At 45.0% G+C, this 17958-nt stretch overlaps 1 protein-coding gene across 1 annotated transcript in view; it reads right to left on the bottom strand.

Annotated features, from left to right (window-relative positions):
• Positions 1–17958, bottom strand: part of LOC137304771 (protein FAM184B-like) — a 90710-nt gene that overhangs the window by 33010 nt on the left and 39742 nt on the right. The window contains exons 6-8 of the mRNA XM_067973831.1: positions 8304–8510; positions 3323–3433; positions 2545–2685 (exon numbers count right to left, since the gene is read on the bottom strand). Coding sequence (XP_067829932.1) covers positions 2545–2685; positions 3323–3433; positions 8304–8510 — 459 coding nt within the window. The remainder of the gene's footprint in view (positions 1–2544; positions 2686–3322; positions 3434–8303; positions 8511–17958) is intronic.

Below are 17958 nucleotides of genomic sequence, written 5' to 3'. Positions count from 1 at the left end.
TTTCCACTGCTGATCTGCAGTTCTGTTTGCTAACTTTTCTGCACTGTTAATTTGAGCCAGATCCCTTCTTATTTGGCTGAATTTGACTTTTTTCCAGTGTAGCACCCTTATCTATGTCTCTTCATTATCCTTTTCTATTTTTACATTAAACTTAACTATGTTGTGGTCACTGTTTCCCAATTGTTCTACTCTCACACCAGTTATCTGTCCTACTTCATATCCAGGAACTAAATCGAGCAATGCTTCTTTTCCTGTTGGACTAGAAACATACTGATCTAGGACGCAGTCTTGGATGCATTCTAAAAACTGTTTCCCACTTTGACCAATGCAATGGGCCAGATTTCACTGTAGGAGGGCATCTAACAGTGTCTGCCATTAATTAGACTTGCCTGTACACGTTTAGGTTTTTAATTTTTTTATGTGGCAAATAGCTGAAAGTGCAAGTTTTTTTATGTGGCAAATAGCTGAAAGTGCAAGTTGATAATGTCGCAGTGAGGGGAACAGGGCATCTGGAACCTGAGTGAACAGTGCAAGCAACTCTGTATCTCCTTAATCAATCCGATTGAAGGATTGTAAAATTAACAGCACAAGGACTGAGCAGGAAGTGTAAGTTAGAGTGGGTGAATTCAATGTCAGATCAGGTACAGAAAGAGAAATAAAGAGGGAAAGAAAGATTGGATTAAGAGAAGGAAAAAAGAGATAGAAAGGAAAAGTAAAAAAAAATTAAAATGTTAAATTTTACATTTTTTAAATCTCCAACAACAATTAAAACCTGAAGGAATGAGACTCCACACTTGTAATTGATAATTTTCACTGCCAGAGAGGTTGACTGGCAATAATTAACACTTATCATATTGTTAAAAGGGCACTTAGACTGGAATGGACAAGACTTAACTTTTTGTGGCGAGTTTAGTTTGTATCTACAGTGTAAATACAGCAACTTCATGCTGTTCAATGCATTTCAATGGTGAGGCAGACAGTGAGATGATGTTTTTGTGAAGCTAATGGTGGAGTGGCGCAATTTGGACAGCAACTTTTGGATCTTTGAGTTTAACCGCGTATCTGCCTCTCGCCTGAAGTTGCTGTAGCATTTGCACATAAATAAAGGCGAACGCATTAGCCTCACCGTTGTTTTGACAGGAAAATCTGGGCCATTACCTTTATTCCAGTTATTTTGGGCCAGTTAAAATCACCCAATTCTATTACACCATTGTTTTTGCATATCTCCTCTTCTATCTCATTTCCACTGTATGGTGGCTTGTAATGCACACTGAGAATTGAACCATTTCCCTTCCTATTTCTTAACTCTTATCTATATGAATTTTACTTTAGCACAACTTCCAGGGGCATCCTTATGTTCTAGTGCTGAGATAGAATTCTTTACTAACATTGCCACCCCTCCCTATCGCTCTAGAAAATGTTGTAACCAGAAATATTAAGTTCTCAGTCTTGTCTAAACCTAAGCTACATCTGTGTTATAGTTACTATATTGTATCCCTCTATTGTTATTAATGCTTCTAATTTTCAATTTTATTTTGAATGGATAGTATGTATGTGAATGCATAAAGCAATGTTTTAAAATCTTGACCTTTATTCTTTTTCCTAGTTATCTCATTTATTTATTTTTCGTTATTTCTTCCCCCTTCTACAACAGTATTTTATCTCTCACTCTTTCTTTCCCTTTCTCTTCTGGTAATATTTTCTCACTATATATTTCAGCTAAACCTTCTGCTTTATTAATCTTGCTCTTCATCTCTACTTTGAAGCATAGACTTCCTCCAGCCCCCTGCCATATTTGCTTAAATCTTCCCCAATGCTTTATTTATCCTCTCCGCAAGGGCATTGGCGCCAGTTCAATTCAGGTGAAGGCCATCTCTTTTGTATAGCCTTCCCGCGTTCCAGAACTCACTAAATGCTCCAAGAATGTGAATCTTCCATCCTTCGCCTAGTTCTTTTCCAGTTCCAAGGGGTATAAGCAAACAATCATTTGCAAATGTAATGGAATTTCTTTAGATGATTATACAAAGATAACTTGCTATTGATAGAGTTGAACTTCAAAGTTAGATTTCTTTATGGTCCTTACAGGTTGATAAATGCATGTAGCTTCACTCTACTAGGAGGAAGTGGCAAACTGAAAAAGTCAAAATATATCAGAAATGGCCCACTTGCATTTGGAAATAACTTTGAAGCCTGCTCCCAATCCAAGTAGTTAGGTTTATTTAACACAAATACATTTAAACTTTTTGAAAGCCTACTAGTGACTTCTTATTTGACACTGAACCGGGGTTGATATTTGTCTTCATTGCAAATATCAGATTTAACATCAGTCCAATGTAAGGGTCTGCGATTTTTAAAAAAAACAGCTTAGTCCAACTGAGTCAGTGTAAATATTGATTGAGTTACAAATGTGAGCAAGATTTTATAACATTTGTTTTTGGAGCTGCAATCATTTTTACTGTTGCCCCCTCCCCATTCTAATAAACAACCAATTTTAGCTAAATTAAGATTCTCTTTCACCTGACCACTCTCTCATGCATTTCCCACCTGCAGCTCTGAAATCTGCTTGAGTGCCTGTTCCTGCTCCTGCAGTAAGCTCTCGTGACTATCTTGCAAGTGTGGAGAATAGGAGTCAGTTTGTTCTGTACCCTTATCGCTCTGCTTCATTGAGCTTTCCATCCTGGAAATCTAGAAAGCCAATCAATGCTGAGTAAGCAACTTTAGATTAAGTTGATCTTCACCTGCAATAATATATAGCTCTATTGGTGCTCATTATATAGCTCTATTGGTGCTCATTATATAGCTCTATTGGTGCTCATTATATAGCTCTATTGGTGCTCATTATATAGCTCTATTGGTGCTCATTATATAGCTCTATTGGTGCTCATTATATAGCTCTATTGGTGCCCATTATATAGCTCTATTGGTGCCCATTATATAGCTCTATTGGTGCCCATTATATAGCTCTATTGGTGCCCATTATATAGCTCTATTGGTGCTCAATATATAGCTCTATTGGTGCTCAATATATAGCTCTATTGGTGCTCATTATATAGCTCTATTGGTGCCCATTATATAGCTCTATTGGTGCCCATTATATAGCTCTATTGGTGCTCAATATATAGCTCTATTGGTGCTCAATATATAGCTCTATTGGTGCTCAATATATAGCTCTATTGGTGCTCATTATATAGCTCTATTGGTGCCCATTATATAGCTCTATTGGTGCCCATTATATAGCTCTATTGGTGCTCAATATATAGCTCTATTGGTGCTCAATATATAGCTCTATTGGTGCTCAATATATAGCTCTATTGGTGCTCACCTGCTGCAGAGAGTCCTGAAGTCTATTGTAAAGCTCCTCCTTTTCTTTCTCTAGCTGTCGTCTTTCATTCTCAACTTTGATTTTAATTTCATCTAACTGATTCTGTAGTTCCTGTAATAGAGATGTTAGCTACTGTAGAAAGACTGTACATCATCACCTCATAGAATCACATTTATCTGAAAGTACTGTTATGCCAACTGTCTAAAAATAATATTTTATCACAACAACAGAAGCAGACACAATTGTCCACAACTATGTTTACCCTTCCTAAATAAGGTGCTGTATTAGCTTCCAGGCACAGACGTCCTCTGCAATAACAATCATGGGCTCGATTTTTCAAATCGAAGTTTGGGGGCAGGGGGGCTGGGAAAATCGGGAAAATCCTGAGCGGGTAAGGGAGCCGGTTCCAACCCGTTGACTTCCGCGTCTCACACAGACGCATCACCTCTGCTGTGGGAAACACTCCATGTTGTAGGACACGTGTTTGATTTAAATGCCTGTTTGACAGATGGGAATAAAAGGCAAGTTATTGCAGCAGGGCACTCAGTTCTCTCAGACAAACTTTTGGCTGGGAGTTCTTTGTGTTTAGACTGAAAGTTTTTGGTTTCCACTCAGAATTCTTCTGTTCACACATATTCACCAACTTTTCGGACCCCCTCAAACTGATACCATCAGGATGGGTGGCGCGATGGCTGCGTTCACCACTACATCCGAGGACGAGCAACATCACCATCCTTGCCAAACACGGCGTGCACTTCCGCCACTTGGAGCTCCACTACACAGTGCTGCGCAAGAGCACAAAGGGGAACAACACAGGGACCGACATCGCAGGAGGCACTACCCCCGTCAGAGGGTCTACAGACTGAGGCTCAGCTTCCTGGACTTCTCTTGAGAGCAGTGCATACAGAGATTGAGAGTGAGTTGCCAGGCGGTCGGAGACATCTGCAGCCTCCTTCATGCGAGCTGCTCCCGGCTGGGCCGAGCAGCATCTCATTACCCGAAGCTGTTAAAGTCACCACTGCCCTCAACTTCTTCACTTCCGGATCATTCCAGGGTGCCAACGGGGACATTGCCGGGGTCTCTCAGTCGTTTGCACACAAGTGCATAAGGCAGGTCACTGACGGCTTGTTTTGCAGGGCCTCGCAATATGTCAACTTCCCCATGGACGATCTCAGCCAGATGGAGAGGGCAATGGGATTCCATGCTGTGGCTGGCTTCCCACGGGTACAGGGTGCAATTGATTGCACCCAAAGAGCAATCCGAGCACCTCCACACGAGCCAGGGCTGTACATCAACAGAAAGGGGTATCACTCCATCAACGCTCAGCTCGTTTGTGACAACCGCAAAAGATGCCACGATTCCTTCATTCTGAGGGAATCCAACATCCTGCCCCTCTTCCACGCACCGAACACCCTTAAGGGCTGGCTCCTCAGGGACAAAGGATATCCCCTGCACATGTGGCTCATGACATCTCTGAGGAATCCCGTCAGCGAGCAACAGCGTCAATACAACAACAGCCATATTGCCACCAGGTCTATAACTGAACATGCGATAGGACTACTGAAGATGCAATTTCGGTGCCTCGATCGTTCTGGGGGAGCACTTCAATATGCACCAGTGACAGTGGGTCTCATTATAGTCGTCTGTTGTGTCCTGCATAACATGCTGCAACAGAGAGGGGTGCCGGTTGAGAAGGCCCCATCCCCTCATCCACCATCCACATCTGCAATCCACATTGAGGAGGAGGAGGACAAATCCATGGGCAGAGCAGCGGCTCACCTGGCTGCTTGTGAGGCCAGGGAGTCACTCATTTGTGAACGGTTCTCGTAAGATCAGAAAGTGAGAAGAGTCCAGTCCTCACACCACCTGGAAAGACCAGTGCCAACACCAGCCCCCCACCCCCATCCCTGCACAAAACAGTCCTGCAACTACACATACACCCACTGTAAAGTGACCCACAGGTTGGAATCAAGTGTTGCCATTCATGGTGAAGCACATGAAAGGGTGGTATCACAAAAGCCAGTCAAGAATGGGCAAGATGTAGCAGTAGTGGTGAGAATGATAACATTTAATGTGACTTTAACAAAAACCAAATATAAATGATAAACATGACCATCTGTCATAGACCCTTGTGCATACCCTTCGTGATCACAAAACCTTAGCCTTTCTCTTCCTTCTACTTCTACGTGATGCATCCCCTGTTGCTGCAGCAGATGTAGTGGCAGGTTGCTCATGTTCATGCCCTGACTACTTAGATGCTTTGGGCCAAAGCCCTCTGGGTTTTGGAGCCCACGAGGGCCCCTCCAAAGACTGTTCCACCTGCACCTGTGCAGGGGCAGACTCGGCCACCTGGAGAGGAGGCAGCATTGTGAGTACTGGTTGAGAAGGGGGCAACGGGTGAGATGTGGGAGCGCTTTGAGTGGCGTCCCCACTTCCATGTCCCCTTCCGCCATCACCCCTCCCCTGGGCCAGGGCCACATCACTCCTACCACTCTGCTGGACAACAGTTTGGAGGACATGTGTGATGCCTTGTAAGACCAGTGCCAGTGCATCTGTCTGCCTGTTTAAGGTGGCAGAATGTTGTTCACCCTGAGTCCGAATGGCCGTTGTCAGGGCCTCAATGGACTCATTTGTGAGCCGTGCTTGAAGCTCAATGGAGGCTAGCCTTCTCTCCATCACAGACATTCACGCACTTACCTGCGACACTATCTCAGAGATGCCCTCACATCCCTGCGACACTACCTCAGTACCTGTGCCACCACTAATTCAGGAGTTGGATTCCTCCATCGCTATTGTGGAGAGTGTGCGTAGCACCTGTTCCAGTACCTTGCAAATGTGCTGCTGTCCCTCTATCATTCTCCTTTTAAAGGATGGCCCCCAGGGTTCAGCATCTGCGTCCAGCTGAGCAGAGCCTGGAGAGGAGTGCTCCCACCGACACGGACTCTCCACATCTGCCCCTGCCACCAGTGTCTGCTCGTGCTCACTTGTCTGTGATGACTCACCAGGTGCCAACCCAACTAACTGAGGACTAGGACCCACCGAGGTGTGAGTATCTGCACTGGTGGATGGCTCGCTTAGCTGTGACGGTGCACCCTCAGAGGCCGGGAGCTCCTCTGAGGAATTGCCCTCTCCTGTCACTGCAGTCGTTGAAGAGAACAAAAGGCAATATTAAGCATCATCACAGATGTGTCATGTTGCGATGAGCATACTGAGGTGTTCAACATGCCAATCATTGTTAACATCAATTCATGTGTGTGATGAATGTTAAAGTTGTGTCACCAGGCGATTGTGGGCGCCAGTCTCGATGTCCCTGACGGACAGGCACTCGAGGGTGTGGCTGATCTCGAACGCCTCCTTCTCCCCCTCTGTGAGGACCACTATTTGTTGTGGCCCCCCCTCCAGTCCTCACCCTCTCACGTGCCTTTTGCGCTCTCTTCTCCCAGAAGGGGAGAAAGTACAGACGTGTGAGTGAGTGATGGTGAAGTGGTCAGCCGATGAATACATTGCTTTGGGTGAGGCTGACCGTGAAAGGGGTGCATCAGAGGGTGAGTATGAGACAGAGCCATCACATTAGATGAGGATTGGGGTGACTAATGGGGAGGTGAGGAAGTGCTGAGGAAGTGCAGGTAAGTTGAGGATGAGCCTTAAGTGGGTGTGAGGAGTGATGTGATGGAGTAGTCTTGGCAGTGCAGAATGAGTTTGGGAGGGTGAGTTGATGTGCACCACTGAATGCAGGAGAATCAGTAAGTGTACTCACTTTTCTGACCTAGTTAGGTCATTGAAACGCTTCCTGCACTGGACCCAAGCGCAGCAGATGGTCATCTCCTCGGCCACCTCGAGCCAGGCCTTCTTGGTGGCAGAAGCAGGGCACTTCCTCCTATCAGCCGGGTAAAACAGTTCCCTCCTCCCCCTCATCCTGGCCAGTAGCACCTGAAGTGAGGCATTGCTGAATCTTGGAGCAGCTTTGCCCCTGTGCTGCTCCATTGTGTCTTTTTGGTCTTTGCTCCAGCAAAAGCCGGTGGAGCAATGGCCCTTTAAATACAGATGCTCCAGCTGACAGCCTGTCACGCGGGTGCGCAATCCTCCTACTGCGCAGCTTTCAGGCGACAAACCCGGAAGCCGCATTAAGGGCCATCAATTAACTTGCGATCGCGTGGGGAATGGTAAGATTTTATTATCCGGGTTTGCTGCGCACCCATTGACCCCACCCCACCCCCACCGGCTGCTGCCATCCCACCGCCCTTTGAAAATTGAGCCCCATGTCTTTTGTTGCTGGAAGTCAGATGACCTCATGTCAAGATTTACCATAAAGTGAGTTGACATAAGGTGACCCAGTAGTTCAAGTGGTAGGAATGCTCAAGTCCCAGTGAAAGTCATGAGTTTGACTCCCAGTGCTTCCTGTCTTATTCACCTTGATTGGCTTAGTTCTGTCAGTTCTCAGATGGGCCACTAGGTGGGGCAGTACAAAGAAGCAAAGTGCTACATATTAGGAGGGAAAAACTAATACAGACCAATTTGTCCTGCTATTCAGCTCCAACAATATGGCTCAACTCCAACCTCAGAACAGCACTACAGTGCACTCCCGCGACATTCGCATTTCCCACACCAGCCAACCCTAGGAACATAGGAATGCACAAGTTGGAAAAGATCATTGCAGTCCATCTGGCCAGTCCCAGAGGTGGTCTCTTTGTAAGATTGGCAATTTATTGCTGAGTTATAGGCAGCCGTAAATTATGAAAATAACTGGATGAGATCATTCATTTAGGATTTGTCTGGACAAAAAAAGAAAAGACTTTCTTCCTATCATTCTGGGAGTGGGGGGGGGGGGGTTGGAATTCAAACTAGGACCCATGGTGTTCCAAATCTTAGCACCATTCATTCTTATCTTAGTGAACATTTCCTATAAATATACATCATTTAAAGATAAATAAGGCACACTCAATACGGTATGGTCAAGAAAAAACTCAGATACAACATGCACCTGTTGCAGTCTTTTTCTTTCTAATTCCATTGAGGTCTGTACTGCCTTGATTTCAGTGGTGTGTTTCTTTACCAGCTCTTCCAATCCTTTCATCAGCTGCTCCTTCAGACGAAGCTTCTCCTCTTCAGCCACTCGCTTCAGTTTCTTCAGCTCCTCCTCATGCCTTTTCTGATGCTCTTCTTTTTCACGTGTAAGAGCCTCAATAGCCTATAAAGCAAAGGAATTCTTCTGCTTCATCTACGGCATAAATGATACTTCGAAATGAGTAAATATAATATTGAAATAAAGTATCAACAGGTCACAAAAAACACTTTAACTAAACAACAACAACTTGCATTTATATAGCGCCTTTAATGTAGTAAAACATCCCAAGGTGCTTCACAGGAGGATTATCAAACAAAACTTGACACCAAGCCACATAAGGAGATATCAGGACAAGTTGCAACACTTCACTTGTCAACGCAGAACTCAAAGTATATCTAAACATAAAATAACTTTCACTGCAGATCTACATAAAAGATGCAAAGGAGTGCGAAAAATTAATCACAAAGCTGGCCTCTCCCCAGTCTGGTGCAGCAGGAGCACCTGGGAATGTTTGCTTCAAGTGGATTCAGAACTTGACATGAAGAAAGGATCACCATGCTAGGCCAACATAGGGCTAGAGTATATCCATCCACCAGTTAGGTAACTGTATGTGGAAACACTTAAGGACTTGTGGCCAGAAAAGCAACCTCAGGCACAATTCTGGTCATGACCATCCATTCAATCAATTTGAAGCAAGGTCCAGGTAGCCACAAAGATCATGACTAGCCTTGCCATCCCAGCAGACTGAGTTCACACCTTCTGCAGGCAATCTGGGGCCCCTTTTCTGGAAGTACACTTGACATAAGGACCCATCCTTGCCCAAAGCACTCAGGAGGTGAACTAGCTCAGCAGCAGTGACTCACCCATAACCAGACAAGGACAGCGATCCAATCCAATGGGATCACTATTTAGGCAGAAACCCAACTTCTCCCTCGCCTCGGTCCTTCAAACAGAACAAAACAGCTCAGCCTTCAAACCCCCATTGTTTTCAGTGTAGGCACAGCCATACCAAGGAGTATAATGTATCAATGTACTCCTGCTGCAAACACCATACAACATATATGTAAAATTGTTGCACAGAAATATTCATTCGTACATAAACACTTGAAAATTCAGTTTTATTATCCAAGGAGGGAATAGATGTTGTAGGAGTGACTGAAGCCTGGTTGAAATCAAATGATGATTGGGGAGTTAACCTGTAGGGTTTTATGTATTTTAGGAAGGATGGGAAGGTAAGGCAGGAGGTGGGGTGGCATTATTTGATAGAAAGCGACTAGTTACAATAGAGTTGGATGCTGGGAGTCGTACTGAGCCTCTGGATACAATCAAAGGACAGTAAAGGGAAAAAGTTAGTAAGAGGAATATGCTACAGGCCACCAAATAATCAAAGTGAGCCTGATGCAGTTTTGTGAGAAACAATAAGACAGATGAACACCAAATCTTCAGTAGTAATCCTGGGCAATTTCAATCTTCCTCATATTAACTGGAGTGCACAATAGGAAGTCTGGACGTGAACGTGAATTTATTGAAATTGTGACGTACTCATTTCTAAAACAGTGCGTTAAGGAACCCACAAGGGGTAATGCAATATTGGATTTGGTTCTAATAAATGAAGAGGGAACAATAACCAAAGTAGAAGAAAGCGAACATTTGGGATCTAGTGACCATAATGTTCTGACATTCAAGGTGGACATGAGCGTAGAAAACAAAGGGAAGCCAATTAAAAAGCTACATTTTTAACAAGCTGATTTTAAGGGTATGAGCGAATGCATGGAAATGGTAAAAGATACTGGGAATGCATGGAAATGTTTTTTTTTTATTCGTTCATGAGATATGGGCGTTGCTGGCAAGGCCAGCATTTATTGCTCATCCCTTATTGCCCTTGAGAAGGTGGTGGTGAGCCACCTTCTTGAACCGTTGCAATCCAAGTGGTCAAGGCTCTCCCTCAGTGCTGTTAGGTAGGGAGTTCCAGGATTTTGACCCAGCGACGATGAAGGAACGGCGATATATTTCCAAGTCGGGATGGTGTGTGACTTGGAGGGGAACGTGCAAGTGGTGTTGATCCCATGTGCCTGCTGCCCTTGTCCTTCTAGGTGGTAGAGGTCACGGGTTTGGGAGGTGCTGTCGAAGAAGCCTTGGCGAGTTGCTGCAGTGCATCCTGTAGATGGTATACACTGCAGCCACGGTGCGCCGGTGGTGAAGGGATTGAATGTTTAGGGTGGTGGATGGGGTGCCAATCAAGAGGGCTGCTTTGTCCTGGATGGTGTCGAGCTTCTTGAGTGTCGTTGGAGCTGCGCTCATCCAGGCAAGTGGAGAGTATTCCATCACACTCCTGACTTGTGCCTTGTAGATGGTGGAAAGGCTTTCAGAAGTTAGGAGGTGAATCATTCGCCACAGAATACCCAGCCTCTGACCTGCTCTTGTAGCCACAGTATTTATGTGGCTGGTCCAGTTAAGTTTCTGGTCAATGGTGACCCCCAGGATGTTGATGGTGGGGGATTCGGCGATGATAATGCCGTTGAATGTCAAGGGGAGGTGGTTAGACTCTCCCTTGTTGGAGATGGTCATTGCCTGGCACTTGTCTGGCGCAAATGTTACTTGCCACTTATCAGCCCAACCCTGGATGTTGCCCAGCTCTTGCTGCATGCAGGCTCGGACTGCTTCATTATTTGAGGGGTTGAGAATGGAACTGAACACTGTGCAATCATCAGCGAACATCCCCATTTCTGACCTTATGATGGAGGGAAGGTCATTGATGAAGCAGCTGAAGATGGTTGGGCCTAGGTAACTGCCCCGAGGAACTCCTGCAGCAATGTCCTGGGGCTGAGATGATTGGCCTCCAACAACCACTACCATCTTCCTTTGTGCGAGGTATGACTCTAGCCACTGGAGAGTTTTCTCCCTGATTCCCATTGACTTCAATTTTACTAGGGCTCCTTGGTGCCACACTCGGTCAAATGCTGCCCCTGATGTCAAGGGCGGTCTCTCTCACCTCACCTCTGGAATTCAGCTCTTTTGTCTATGTTTGGACCAAGGCTGTAATGAGGTCTGGAGCTGAGTGGTCCTGGTGGAACCCAAACTGAGCATTGGTGAGCAGGTTATTCGTGCGTAAGTGCCGCTTGATAGCACTGTCGACGACATTTTCCATCATTTTGCTGATGATTGAGAGTAGACTGATGGGGTAGTAATTGGCCGGATTGGATTTGACCTGCTTTTTGTGGACAGGACATACCGGGCAATTTTTCACATTGTCGGGTCAATGCCAGTGTTGTAGCTGTACTGGAACAGTTTGGCTAGAAGCGCGGCTCGTTCTGGAGCACAAGTCTTCAGCACTACAGCTGGGATGTTGTCGGGGCCCATAGCCTTTGCTGTATCCAGTGCACTCAGCCGTTTCTTGATATCACGTGGAGTGAATCGAATTGGCTGAAGACTGGCTTCTGTGATGGTGGTGATATCGGGAGAAGGCCTAGATGGATCATCCGCTTGGCACTTTCGGCTGAAGATGCAAACGCTTCAGCCTTGTCTTTTGCAATCACGTATTGGACTCTGGCATTATTGAAGATGGGGATGTTTACAGAGTCTCCTCCTCCCGTTAGTTGTTTAATTGTCCACCACCATTCACGACTGGATGTGGCAGGGCTGCAGAGCTTTGATCTGATCCGTTGGTTGTGGAATCACTTAGCTCTGTCTATAGAATGTTGCTTCCGCTGTTTAGCATGCATGTAGTCCTGTGCTGTAGCTTCACCAGGTTGGCACCTCATCTTTAGATACGCCTGGTGCTGCTTCTGGCATGCTCTTCTACACTCCTCATTGAACCAGGGTTGATCCCCTGGCTTGTTGGTAATGGTAGTGAGGAATATGCCAGGCCATGAGGTTACAGATTATGCTGGAATACAATTCTGCTGCTGCTGATGGCCCACAGCACCTCATGGGTGCCCAGTTTTGAGCTGCTAGATCTGTTCTGAATCTATCCCATTTAGCATGGAGGTAGTGCCACACAACACATTGGATGGTGTCCTCGGTGCGAAGATGGGACTTAGTCTCCACAAGGACTGTGCGGTGGTCACTCCTACCAATACTCTCATGGACAAATGCATCTGCGACAGGTTGATTGGTAAGGACAAGATCAAGTCGGTTTTTCCCTCGTGTTGGTTCGCTCACCACCTGCCACAGGCCCAGTCTGGCAGTTATGTCCTTCAGGACTGGACCAGCTCGGTCAGTAGTGGTGCTACCAAGCCACTCTTGGTGATGGACATTGAAGTCCCCCACCCAGAGTACATTCTGTGCCCTTGATACCCTCAGTGCTTCCTCCAAGTGGTGCTCAACATGGAGGAGGACTGATTCATCAGCTGAGGGAGGGCAGTAGGTGATAATCAGCAGGAGGTTTCCTTGCCCATGTTTGACTTGATGCCATGAGATTTCATGGGGTCCAGAGTCAATGTTGAGGATTCCCAGGCCCACTCCCTCCTGACTGTGTATCACTGTACCGCCATCTCTGCCAGTGGGACAGGACGTACACAGGGATGGTAATGGAAGAGTCTGGGACGTGGTACAGCTCTCCCAATTTTGGCACAAGTCCCCAGATGTTAGTGAGGAGGACCTTGCAGGGTCGACTGGGCTTGGTTTGCCTTTGTCATGTCTGGTGCCCAGTGGTCCGATGCCGGGTGGTCCGTCCGGTTTTATTCTTATTATGACTTTTTGAAGCGAGATTGTACAACTGAGTGGCTTGCTAGGCCATTTCAGAAGACGATTAAGAATCAACCACAATGCTGTGGGTCTGGAGTCACATATTGGCCAGACCGGGTAAGGACGGCTGGTTTCCTTCCCTAATGGACATTAGTGAACCAGATGGGTTTTTACGACAATCCGGTCGTTTCATGGCCACCATAGTTTTTTTTATTCCAGATTTTATTTCATTAATTGAATTTAAATTCCCCAGCTGCCATGGCGGAATTTGAACTCATGCCTCTGGATTAATAGTCCAGGCCTCTGGATCACTAGTCCAGTAATATAACCACTATGCTATCGTACTCGTACATAGCCATTATGCTACCGTACCCGTATGGTAATGGTAAAATGGGAAAAGATATGGAAGGAAAGTAGAATAGTTTCAAAGGGATGGTTTTTAAGATGCAATAGGAATGTATCCCTGAAACAGGTCAGGGTCAGAATAAAAGAGTAAGACCAGATTGGCCAACTGACAAAGTTGTGAAAGGCATTAGCAAGGAAGAAAACATACAACATTTTTAAATGTTCAGGAAAGGAACAGCATAGGGAAATCTATAAAGATAGACTGAGGAATGCCAAGAATCTGATAAGGGCTGCTAAGAGGGATCATGAGGAAAATATAACTGGAAACATAAAGCAGAATGGTAAAGCCTTCTTCAAGTACGTCAGGAGTACACAAAGGGGTGCACTGAAAAATGACAATGGGGAAGTGGTGTCTGAACTCAGAGAAATTAAGTACTTAACTGTTATTTTTCTCAGGTCAAATCCCAGAGGATTGGAAAATAGAAAATGTGACTTCCATCTTCAAAGGAATGAATCATTAAATTATAGACCTGTAAGCCTTACTTTTACTGTTGGGAAAGGGTTTGAAAATATTGTAAGGAATAACATATGGGACTATCTTGAGGGGCATTAGATATCTGAAACAGCATGGTTTTAGCAATGGGAGGTCATGCTTAACTAATTTATTGGATTACTTAAGGTCCAAGGCCATGCGATAGATGGGAATGTATCAAAACAGATTTGCAAATGGTTGATTGGTAGACAAGTAGCAGTACATGGGTAGCCAGTTACTAGTTCAGTGCCACAAAGTTCAATATTAGGGCCATTGTTGTTTCTAATTTTATCAATAATTTAAAGGAAGAAATTGTGTCCAAAGTGTCCAAATTTGCAAAGGATACCAAAGTGGCAGAAGTGGCCAATGATGAATGTCAGTGTGCACAAATTTGAAAGGATCCTGACATTGGGCAGGGAAATGCAGATACAATTTAATACAGGGAAAAATGTACGGTTATGAGATTTGGCAGAGGGAAGGTTGATGTGTGATTACTTGCTAAATGGGAATGTACTTGAGGTATCAGAGATTTTGGGGTTTTAATGGACAGATCACCAAAACCATCAGCACAATCTTCCTAGGCTGTTAAAAAAGCAAACACAATATTGGAATGCATAGCAAGAGGTGTAACATATAAAGCCAGGGAGGTCATTTTAAAACTGTATTTGGCCCTGGTGAGATCACATCTAGAGTACTGACTGCAGTTTTGGTCTCCCTATTTCTAAAAGGATATTCAGTTATTGTAGAGGGTATAGAGAAGGGCTAATGATCCCAGAACTTAAAAGATTGATGTACGAGGAAAGACCGACTACCCTGGTTCTTTTCTCTCTTGAAAAGAGAAGACTGAGAGGAGGTATGATTGAAGTGTTTAAAATTGTGAAAGGTTTGGACAAATTGAATCCCAGTAAGCTTTACTGCCATGTACAGAATTTAAGCACAAGGGCCCATATTTAGAGATTAAGGACAACAAAACAAAATAGGTAATGCAGGAGGATTTTTTTGTAATTAAAAGGGTGATAGGTATGTGGAACAGATTACTAGCAAGGGTGGTGGAACAAGAAACATTTAAGGGTTTCAAGAAGGATCTGGACACTTTCTTGTCAACAAATGGGATTCAGGAAATGCACCCAGGGAATACTATGGATAGGTGAGAGAGATGGATCGAAGGTTTCTCCTGCCTGGAACTGTTACTATGTTTTAAGCTGCATTCGGTTCATAGTAAAGGGGCACTGCCTTTACAGAATAGTGTTTGGTAAGCTTCTTTATTTTGTTTGTGGAAGGTGAAAAGCCAGAATAGAATCATCCATCAGTTCTCTCATGGTCAAGTCACATGCAATCAATGAAGCATTTCAATGCAGCCTATGTCACTCGTCAAGATTTTCAAACAAACAACTTGATTTTCAATTAATTTTTCATGAATGTAGTGCCACTTTAATAAACAAGAGTTTAATGAGAATTACATTATGATAAAATGTACAAAATTACTTTTATACCCTGATTGGCATTTTTGCTCCCGCTGCAGATTTAGGGATTAGAAATAAAGGAAAAACCTGCCCAAATTCTGAGCCAGAGCTCCCAAATGGTATGCGGATCGCTGTTTAAGTGAAGAATCCCCACGTTCATTCAGGGAGAAGATAAAACAACAAAAAATGGAGTTCTCCTTTACTTCCATTTTGTTTTAGCTCCCAAATTTTCTGATCATTTATGTTATTATGTTCAATAAACAAGCGATTGGAAAAACAGACTAAGATATGTAATACCAGATTTTCACCTATTTAGTGCCCCACGCAATTTTGCAGCCGGGGTTTGTACCACCAATGGAAGTGCCCACCAGTTTGCTATACTAAAATTAGGCATCGATAATATCATTTAGACATCCACGCAATTTGTGGCATTTACTTTCCTATAGCGTTCAGTCATCTCCCCACCCATATAAGATGGGCATTCAGGTCTTGTATGTTGAGTGCTCTTTATGGAACTGGTTTAAAGAGCCCTATAGTAACATTTGTAGCAACACATTGAGGTTATTTTTGAACTGGTTCTCTTGCTTTTTTTGCCTCTTTCCTATTTCTATTTACTTCCTCAAGGCACTTTGTGCCAATTGTACTAGCACTGCCACTTTTTGGTACATCCATAATATTATTACAATGGGTTTCCCAAATGGCAATTTCCCTTCATTTATGTCTTTGGAGGAAGGAAACTAGGAGTAATGGAGAGATAGCAAACTTTTAGAGACAATAATCCGGGACAAAATTAATTGGCACTTGGAAAAGTATGGGCCAATAAATGAAAGTCAGCACAGATTTGTTAAAGGAAAATCGTGTTTGAGTAACTTGCTTGAGCTCTTTCATGAAGTAACAGAGAGGGTTGATGAGGGTAGTGCGTTTTTTTTTTATTCGTTCATGGGATGTGGGCATCGCTGGCGAGGCCAGCATTTATTGCCCATCCCTAATTGCCCTTGAGAAGGTGGTGGTGAGCTGCCTTCTTGAACCGCTGCAGTCCGTGTGGTGACGGTTCTCCCACAGTGCTGTTAGGAAGGGAGTTCCAGGATTTTGACCCAGCGACAATGAAGGAACGGCGATATATTTCCAAGTCGGGATGGTGTGTGACTTGGAGGGGAACATGCAGGTGGTGTTGTTCCCATGTGCCTGCTGCTCTTGTCCTTCCAGGTGGTAGAGGTCGCGGGTTTGGGAGGTGCTGTTGAAGAAGCCTTGGTGAGTTGCTGCAGTGCATCCTGTAGATGGTGCACACTGCAGCCACAGTGCGCCGGTGGTGAAGGGAGTGAATGTTTAGGGTGGTGGATGGGGTGCCAATCAAGTGGGCTGCTTTGTCCTGGATGGTGTCGAGCTTCTTGAATGTTGTTGAAGCTGCACTCATCCAGGCAAGTGGAGAGTATTCCATCACACTCCTGACTTGTGCCTTGTAGATGGTGGAAAGGCTTTGGGGAGTCAGGAGGTGAGTCACTCGCCACAGAATACCCAGCCTCTGACCTGCTCTTGTAGCCACATTATTTATATGGCTGGTCCAGTTAAGTTTCTGGTCAATAGTGACCCCCAGGATGTTGATGGTTGCAGATTCTGCGATGGTAATGCCATTGAATGTCAAGGGGAGGTGGTTAGACTCTCTCTCTTGTTGGAGATGGTCATTGCCTGGCACTTGTCTGGCGCGATTGTTACTTGCCACTTATGAGCCCAACCCTGGATGTTGCCCAAGTCTTGCTGCATGCGGGCTCGGACTGCTTCATTATTTGAGGGGTTGCGAATGAAACTGAACACTGTGCAATCATCAGCGAACATCCCCATTTCTGACCTTATGATGGAGGGAAGGTCATTGATGAAGCAGCTGAAGATGGTTGGGCCTAGGACACTGCACTGAGGAACTCCTGCAGCAATGCCCTGGGGCTGAGATGATAGGTCTCCAACAACCACTACCATCTTCCTTTGTGCTAGGTATGACTCCAGCCACTGGAGAGTTTTCCCTCTGATTCCCATTGACTTCAATTTTACTAGGGCTCCTTGGTGCCACACTTGGTCAAATGCTGCCTTGATGTCAAGGGCACTCACTCTCACCTCACCTCTGGAATTCAGCTCTTTTGTCCATGTTTGGACCAAGGCTGTAATGAGGTCTGGAGCCGAGTGGTCCTGGTGGAACCCAAACTGAGCATTGGTGAGCAGGTTATTCGTGAGTAAGTGCTGCTTGATAGCACTGTCGACGACATTTTCCATCATTTTGCTGATGATTGAGAGTAGAGTGATGGGGGTGGTAATTGGCCGGATTGGATTTGACCTGCTTTTTGTGGACAGGACACACCTGGGCAATTTTTCACATTGTCGGGTCAATGCCGGTGTTGTAGCTGTACTGGAACAGTTTGGCTAGAGGCGCGGCTCGTTCTGGAGTACAAGGCTTCGGCACTACAGCTGGGATGTTGTCGGGGCCCATAGCCTTTGTTGTATCCAGTGCACTCAGCCGTTTCTTGATATCACGTGGAGTGAATCGAATTGGCTGAAG

This window comes from Heptranchias perlo, chromosome 1 (genome assembly GCF_035084215.1).
Source record: "Heptranchias perlo isolate sHepPer1 chromosome 1, sHepPer1.hap1, whole genome shotgun sequence".
Lineage (NCBI taxonomy): Eukaryota > Metazoa > Chordata > Chondrichthyes > Hexanchiformes > Hexanchidae > Heptranchias > Heptranchias perlo.
This window is presented reverse-complemented; position numbering and strand designations above follow the sequence as displayed.